The 8420-nt window shown below is 38.2% G+C and overlaps 1 protein-coding gene across 2 annotated transcripts; it reads left to right on the top strand.

The window, feature by feature from the left end:
- Positions 1 to 201: 201 nt before the first annotated feature.
- On the top strand, positions 202 to 4599 carry LOC121813571. 2 transcript variants are annotated; one of them, XM_042217415.1, is made up of 3 exons: positions 202 to 241; positions 3052 to 4089; positions 4183 to 4599. In XM_042217415.1, the coding sequence occupies exons 2-3, from the start codon at positions 3067 to 3069 to the stop codon at positions 4348 to 4350; spliced, it is 1191 nt and encodes a 396-aa protein (XP_042073349.1). In that variant the 5' UTR covers positions 202 to 241; positions 3052 to 3066; the 3' UTR covers positions 4351 to 4599. The 2 variants fall into 2 exon arrangements, with proteins under 2 accessions (XP_042073349.1, XP_042073348.1); XM_042217414.1 differs by lacking the exon at positions 202 to 241 and adding an exon at positions 2155 to 2483.
- Positions 4600 to 8420: the final 3821 nt, after the last annotated feature.

The raw sequence follows: 8420 nt of genomic DNA, 5'->3' as shown, positions 1-8420 counted from the left end.
AGGTGTATTTTGAAAAATAACAAAACAAAAAACGATATACGCACTCGATTTCACTCAAGTCTTCATATTGACCTGTTTTAAATTTGCCACCGAACTAACTTATGTAAAAAAAATAAATAATATCAGTGTGCATCCTTGAGTTAGTAGAAATTAGTTGAAAAGCATATAGATAACCTTTTTTCTTTTTTTTTTTTTTTTACAGAACATAGGACCTTCTGACTGCTAATTTGAACTCCACAAGGTAAGATCAAATTAGTAACGATTAGGTTTAACTTGTCACATAATTGCTTTGTGTGGCAGTTTGGTTTAATTTTGAGATGGTCAATTTGTCTGTTTAAGGTGCCACAACATGAGATGGATGTGTAAGATATGTAGCTTTGAGTCAGAGAAGAGGTTGGGATTGTTAAAACACTACAGACTAAAGCATGGAAATGGTGGTCGCAGCCAGTCAGTCCCTTGTCTTCACACTGATTGCCCTTGCTCGTTTAAAACATTTAATGCCCTTAAGACCCATTTGTCTCGACACCATGTGAAGATGGTCACACAAAGTGGACCTCTTTCATTTACTTGTCTACTTTGCTGCTCTGTTTTTTTTAATTCAGAGAAGCAGTATTTTGAGCATCTTAACAACCACTTAAGGAAGTTTGAAGTAGTTGCATGTGTCTTCAAAAACTGCAACTTCAGTACAAATATTTATTCCACCTTTGCTACACATAGACACAGAAAACACCAGTCACACACCCTTGAGGATTTTAAAACTGAAGTATTAAAAAGCAAACCTAATGAACCCATGTTTGCTCAGGATGAGACCTATGTGGAAGAGAGCTTAGAGCTTTGGGATGGGGAACCACAGGAGTTGTCTCAAGATATAAAAGAGAAATTTGGCCATCTATTTTTAAAGTTAGAAAGCATGTTCAATGTCCCAAACAAATGCATTGATGAAATAGTAGATGAGCTTCAGTTTATATCCACCTCTGCATCTGGTCCACTTTTAAGAGATGTGGTGGTGTCCACCTTGAAAAGCCATAATTGTGATCTGGATCCAGCCATTATCTCAGATTTAGTGAAAAATCTTTGTGAGACACACCCTATAAGTACTGCCTTGGGGACAGGTGGCCCTTTCACAACTTATTACAAGAGAAGAGAATTTATGAAGAAGCATTTTTCAGTTGTTGAACCAGAAGAACACATACTTGATAATAAAAAAAAAAGGGCAAAACCTTCCAGTATGTCCCAATATTGCCCTCCTTGGTGCAGGTCCTAAGTAAGTCTTTTCAAGAAAACACATTTGAAGGTGAAAAAAAAACTGAAAATGACTTTAAGTACCAGACATTTCGTGATGGATCTCACTATCAAAACAACAAGTTTTTCTCTGTAGAGGAGAACAGAGTGAGTCTCATCCTGTACGTTGATGACTTTGAGGTATGTAATCCTCTTGGGACATCTCGAAAAAAGCACAAAGTCACAGCTGTCTATTGGGTGTTGGGAAACATTCCGGTGCAGTTACGTTCCACATTGACATCAATCTACCTTGCAATTCTGTGTAAGGCTGAAGACACCAAGCAGTTTGGATTCCAGCGAGTTTTAGAGCCACTGTTAACAGATATCCAAAGCTTGGAGAAAGATGGTCTTTTTGTTCCAGCGTTAGGGAAAGCCATTAAAGGGACTGTGGTCAGTGTGGTGGCAGATAATTTGGGGGCGCACTCTGTGGCAGGATTTGTCGAAAGCTTTGCAGGGTCATACATCTGCCGGTTTTGTGTTGGGGAGCGATCCAAGTTTCAGTCCAATGAAGTGAGATCTGGGTCTTTTCATCAAAGAACCAAAGATCAACATACACTGCATGTACAGACAGCTGTGTCTAGTCCAGATCACCCTCATTGTTATGGTGTAAAAAAACAGTGTGCATTGTCAGAAAAACTTGAGCATTTTCATGTTACATCTGGTTACCCTCCAGATGTTTTACATGATCTGCTGGAGGGCATTGTTCCAGTGGAACTGGCTTTGGCATTTGATAACTTGATCAAGAAAAAATATTTTTCTCTCATGGAACTGAATGATGCCATTTCCAATTTCCCATACAAGTGGAGTGATAAAACAAATCGCCCTCATCTCATTCCTGCTAACTTTTCGACTCAAAATCAGTAGGGGGCAACGCACATGAAAATTGGTGCTTATTACGTCTTTTGCCTCTGATTATAGGTTTAAAAGTACCCCAACAAGAGCCTGTATGGCAGATGCTGATGACACTGAAAGACATTGTGGACCTTGTCATGTCTCGAGCCCATACTGAAGAAAGCATTTGCTATCTTGACAGCATCATTTCAGAACACCGAAGCAGATTCCTTGATGTTTTCCCCCAACATAAGCTCATTCCCAAGCACCATTTCCTTGAGCACTATCCTCAGCTCATTCGGGAATTTGGCCCCCTAGCTGCCCTCTGGACAATGAGATTCGAGGCCAAACACAGCTTTTTCAAGAAGGTGGTAAGACACACTGGTTGTTTCAGGAATATTTTGCTGTCCCTTGCAAATAAGCACCAGCTCATGGTTGCATATCATCAATCACATTCTGTCAAACCATCACTTGCAGTCACAAAAACAACAGAGGTCTCTTTAGATGTGCTTAAGGATGATCTAAAAGACCTGGTGAAATGCAGATTCCCTGCTGTTACAGCTGTGCATGTTGCCAATAATGTGTGCAGTTTAGGCACCAACTATGCAGTGGGAATGTTGTTGTGTTGTGGTTCCACTGCAGGACTGCCTGACTTTTCTGAAGTGTTACAGATAATGGTGATTTGTAACAAACTGACTTTTTTCGTGAGACAACAAAATACATGGTACAATGAACACCTGAGGAGTTATGAGCTGGAGAACACAGGGAGTGTGCAGTTACTTGAGCAAAGAGAGCTTAAAGATTTTTATCCTTTGGCTTCATACACCCTTGCAGGAAGACGCCTGACAACTTTAAAGCACCACATTTGCCTATCCTTTTGAAATGTGAGGAGAGAAGCTTGTGAATAAATGTCTGTGTATTTCTCTTCTGTTGTTGCAGCTTCTTCCTGTTGATATGGCACCCTCAGCGAAACTGCGGATAATTTTTGGGGAGGATGATGTCCACAAACTACTTTTACCTGCAGGCATCCCAAGCACACTTCAGGACCTCAATGATGTTCTTCGAGAGACATTTGATATTACAGGACCATTCACTGTTATGTACCAGGACATGGATTTCGATGGTCAGTTCTTCACTTTGACCTCGATTGAGGAAGTACAAGATAAAGCTAACCTCAAAGTAGTAAAAACTGAACCAGTAATCTTAAGTCTCACTACTGTGGACATGTCAGAAGTCGAATCTCCAGTTCCACTATCTACAGAAGCAAGCTCCTCCTCATCTGTATGCGACACAATCCTGTTGTCCTCCCCAGATGAGAGTGGACCATCCTACAGGTCTAAGCCATGGCCATTTAAGTTTGAAATACCAGACTTCTCTTATGATATAGACCTTGCACTGGAAGCAGGAAAGCAAGCTTATGAAAATGATGGCACACTTTTGAACAACCCAAGCGTAACTAGTAGCATTCTTGAGAAGCTTGCAGAGACTATATTTGGCTTCACAGCATATCCAACTGGTGTCCAGATTTTAGCTGTTGCTGAAGCCTTGGTAGCAAAATACCCATGCCTCAAAGAGCCAGGGTCTTTTAATGGCCTATATGGTTGGCAACAGAGGATAAAGTATAAAATGGGCAACTACAGGGCAAAGTTAAGAGGTCGCCAATTAGCCATTCCAGAGCTCGAGGTGAACACACTGAAGAGACGATGCTCCAGTGAAGAGGGTTCACTTAAAGGCTTTAAAAGGGCCAAAAAAGCTGAAGTCAACTATCTGCCACCACTGCCATTCGGTGAGACTGAGGAAACCTTAGAGATGGAGAGACTAGATTTGCTGAAGGAAATGAAGAAGAAGAACAATGAGAGGGCAATTAATGAGAAAATGGAGAAGTCTTTCGCTATGAGAAGAAAAGAGGTTGTCAAGGATTGCCCCGCAATCCAAGACCTCTTAGAGAGGTGGCCTTCTCTGTTCTGTGAAAATCAGGTAAATCCAGTTCTTGTTCATGCAGCAACTAAGTGTATGTGAGATCTCATGAGTCATCTTTGACATGATTTTGTGTTTTATCTCTCATTTCAGATCAAAGAGGAGTTTAAGCGAATAACCACAATTCATCTGGAGCGAACGTTTTTGTCCAGATTGGACGGGTACACCACCAAACTCCTGGAGATATTTCGAAGGAAGGGCGGGACTGCAGGGACCAAAATAAAACCAATGTTGGACTCACTGAATAAGGTAAAATTTTAAATTATTTTAATTACATAATCTAATGGAAAAGATGAGGTCATACACACTGAGAATGTATCACTCTTATTTAAAGGACAAGTTTGTTATTTTACACTTAAAGCTTTGTTTTCAGATTGTTTATGATGAAATCGAACGATTTTGATTGAAATTTGGACACATGCTGCTGGCCCGAGCTTTTTTGGTTTCTGTGGTAGCACACCCCCACCTCCACAATTATTACTTATTATTATATATTATAATTATTAATTACTTAGAAATAGCCCGAGTAAAGATTACAAGCACTTTCTGTGTGGAAAAAGTTGCCTAACTTTTTTTAAGTAAATGTCACTCCAATTTTTTTTCAGTGTGGGGGGTGGTTCCCTTTTTTCTTTTTGCTGGGAGTTGATAACTCTATTAGTTAGGTTGTTTAATATTTCCACTAAGTACTCTTTAAAATACCAGAATAGGGAGGATGGTGTAGGTTTAAGTTTATTAGATTGATCAGTTTTGCTGATCTATGAAATATTTTGGGTGCAGTGTATTTTTTGCATACAGGTTTAACAGAATAGCTTTAGTTTTGTTTGTTTTTTAAACTTGAGTATGAACTTATACAAAATGCAGCAAGATATTTAAAAAAAACATTTTATTGATTATGAAATACGCTATATCGGATTTATATCGGTATCGGCAGTTATCCAAATATATGTTATTGGTATCGGTATCGGACATAAAAAAGTGGTATCGTGCCATGTCTAGTGTGGGGATGAACAAAAGTATTTTACCAGCACAATATAATCTGCAGTATGATCATTGCTTTAACAATGTAACAGATAGCTTTAAGATGGCCTTAAGATGTTTATGCATACTGTTATCATATTAACCTTGTATTCCAGATGCAGTTATAACTATTTTATACACATTGCATATCTGTGCTTATTTTGAGTTGATGTTCGGTTCATTAAGGGTCTTAAGCTTCACTGGCGTGACTGTCCAGGTGATACATGCTGAGGGAAACTAGAACATAGAAGGAATTGCAATACATGCTTACAAAACACTTATATCAGGTCATTTTTATTATCGTTTATAAGTTCATATTCTTGTATTAAGCCTTTAGTAGAGGTTCTTGATTAAAACATTTATTTAGTAGATGACATATACATAGTTTCAGTTCGGTTATTACATATATGAGAGTGGCTTCTGTCTCTCTGTCTGGTGAGAGGTCAGGAGCTAGTCGGCGAGGTGAAATAGGGTGCAATTGTGGTTAGCACACAGACATACACACACACTCAGAGAGAATCATTTATAGGTGAGAGGTTAGTTATGTTTGCTCGCAACTGCGAAAGAGGAACAATTTCTTGTTGTCTCTGCAAAAAGAGGAATAGTTTTTTGCAGGATGTGTGTCTGGTGTTCTAGACGAGAAGTGGAAGTCAGAAGGGAAAGGAAGCACCTGGCGTGGAGACGGAGACAATGTTCTTTTAAACTGTGTTAAAAGTCATTGTGGTTTTGATCTGACCTATGTATGAAATGGATCTGACGTTGAGGGGGCGTCATTAAATTTAAGCCCTGATGGTATAAAATATCTGTTTATGCTTTGATTAAGTCGGAGATCAGCCCTGTCTGCGAACGGAGCTGGTCTTCCCACGCGTGTATTTCATTAAAATCAATTGTTTGACCAAGTTCTGGACCATGGTTGTTTGTACTCTCCTTCCTCAATATTTGAACCTTAACACTAGCGATAGTAAACCAAAGTTGCAACATGATGTATATTCTGAACTTCATCAGCCTTCTGTCCAGAGGGACGTTTCTACAACAGCAGCTTTCCCAAAGCAAGAGACTGAGACTCACCTATCAGCTTTGCAGCTACCTCATAGAATCGCTTCTCCATCTCAACCACTCCATGCACAGCCTCAGCTGCATGTTGTACAAACTGCTCTGGTACAGAGAGCAGAAAACCTTCATGTAGGTGAACCAAAAATACCTGACTTCAAGGAAGGTTAGGATCTTGAAAGTTTCTTTGTACAATTAGATGGCAAAGCTTAAAACCACCATAGGTGAGATTGAGGACTTAGTACTGAAGCTGCAGCTGATCCCACATGATGTGGGGTGAGAGGCAGAGTGCAGCATATCTGAATACTGATGCTGGCAAGCTGCATCCTGTTGTCTCCATAATTTAGATTACTTTATAAAAATGCATTTTCATGGACATTTTCATGGATTTGGTCTTCTTTTCATGTTTATTGATTTATTTTAGACTGTTTATCTGTCCTTGATGTCTCTACATTTCAAGTGTTACAGTGCAGAAAAAATACCTAATACTTAAAGTGCAGCTCAATGTAAAAAAAAGAAAAAAAGAAAAAGAAACTAAACAAAATATAACAAAAAATTTCAAACGTTTAACTGTAATGTTACATCACCTCACCGCTCTTAGTTTATGCTTATGTGAAACAGTTTAACAGAAGCAGATTACACCTGGTGTTTGTTTAAGGAAAACAGAAGCAGAGCTAATATTCATGAAGTCATTTAGAGTAACCTGATAAAATACTAAAGTCTGTTTGCCTTACACATGCAGAGCATGATCTTCATCTCCCATTTCCAGCACAAAATGTATTATAAAAGCAAATTAAAGTTACAAACTCAGTCTAATTTGCATCAATGTACACATTATTTAAAATTACTCAGGTTTTTTATGTATATAAAAGTGCAGTGTAAACAAGACTACTTTAATTGATCGTTTTGATTTGATAGTCCAATATCCCACCTTAACATTACATTTTTTTAAACAATATATGAATAATAATAATAAAATAAGTGTAATCAGCCTCACACAGACACGCAGCTGGAATATCCTCCAGGCTGGCCTGCAAGTCTGAGTTGGATAAGTTTTTAAGAGGATGGATGTTATCTACTCTTTTTATGTAATGTTCATGCTCTCCCTGTGCCTCACTCCCAGATTAAGATAATGGATGAAGTTATTAAGCAGCATAAATAAGGAAGACGTGTTTATATGTTTTTGCTTCTTGGACTGTTAGCAGTGCAGCGGTTTCTGCACCTTTTTTCCTGTTTCCTCATCATGTAAATGACACCTTTTATGAGTCTTGTATAAAATTCCTCCCCCATCTGTGAGTCAGTCTGTCAAAGGAAACAGATGCACTTTTTAAAATTTAATATTCAAATCCTGACCTGGACAAAGAGAGCTCTCTTTGAGTGTATTTTAATATTTACTTGAGAGCTGTCCTCATGAACACATCGAATAGAGAATAATTTATCACATGTAAGTTTAAAACATTTAATATTATTACATATTTGTGGTACAGAGGTGATGTGTAATGTACATTTGTGTATTCAAAAAAGAAAAAAAAACATATATTATGCATAATTATTACTAATAATAATCAAAGTACCAAGAGATTTCAAGATAAGTAACATTAATGGTTCAATCAGCTTGTTCATGAGCTGCTGAATTATTTAAAAAAAACATTAACGTCGATTCTGGTTTATAATGGTTCACATATATTTCATATTCCCTACCATCTTGTCTTTCTTTCTTGGCATAAAGTGAATCGAAGAAGTTCTGTTCAAATCTTTGTTTCCTTGCGCAATAAAATATCACTTTCATCTGTCAGATCAAAGATGGAGTCTGTATCTGCTTATTCTGATGGGTAAGTGGATTGTTTTACCAAATATACTGTTTAAAATTTAAAATGAACACAGATCAATGCTGATTCATTAAACTTTTGCTGTATTTTTTCCAGAATATTCACTGAATACAGATCATTGTTTATCTGACCAAGATTTTTCTATCATCTAATTTTTGTATTATTTTAGGTCAGTGTTGCTTCTTTACATGCCGCCTGTATGAGTACCACTGCACAGCTGCTAACATAGCCGCTAGCGTAGCCTAGCATAATAACTAAGCTCTTGTTCTGCTCTGTTTTTATTTATTAAGCTAATGCTAAGATTGAATGTTATCGCATGTGAATTGGCATTTAGCGGGGTTGTGTGATTCAGTAGGAGGAGACAGACGTCCTGCTGGCGTGTCAGAGATGTCCCTTCTGCTGGTGTGCTGGAGTTATGTGTTCACGTGGGAGCAC

Source organism: Haplochromis burtoni, unplaced genomic scaffold (assembly GCF_018398535.1).
Source record: "Haplochromis burtoni strain Fernald_Lab_line unplaced genomic scaffold, NCSU_Asbu1 Contig_1928, whole genome shotgun sequence".
Lineage (NCBI taxonomy): Eukaryota > Metazoa > Chordata > Actinopteri > Cichliformes > Cichlidae > Haplochromis > Haplochromis burtoni.
The sequence above is the reverse complement of the archived record's forward strand: the minus strand, read 5'-3'. Positions and strand labels throughout refer to the sequence as shown.

Excerpts from the sequence above, each read along its gene's own strand:
- LOC121813571 (XM_042217414.1), top strand. The coding sequence starts at position 2,235 with ATGCTGATGACACTGAAAGACATTGTGGACCTTGTCATGTCTCGAGCC. Across the intron at positions 2,484-3,051 it reads ACAGCTTTTTCAAGAAGGTG|CTTCTTCCTGTTGATATGGC; the intron begins GTAAGACACACT and ends CTGTTGTTGCAG. Across the intron at positions 4,090-4,182 it reads CTCTGTTCTGTGAAAATCAG|ATCAAAGAGGAGTTTAAGCG; the intron begins GTAAATCCAGTT and ends CTCTCATTTCAG.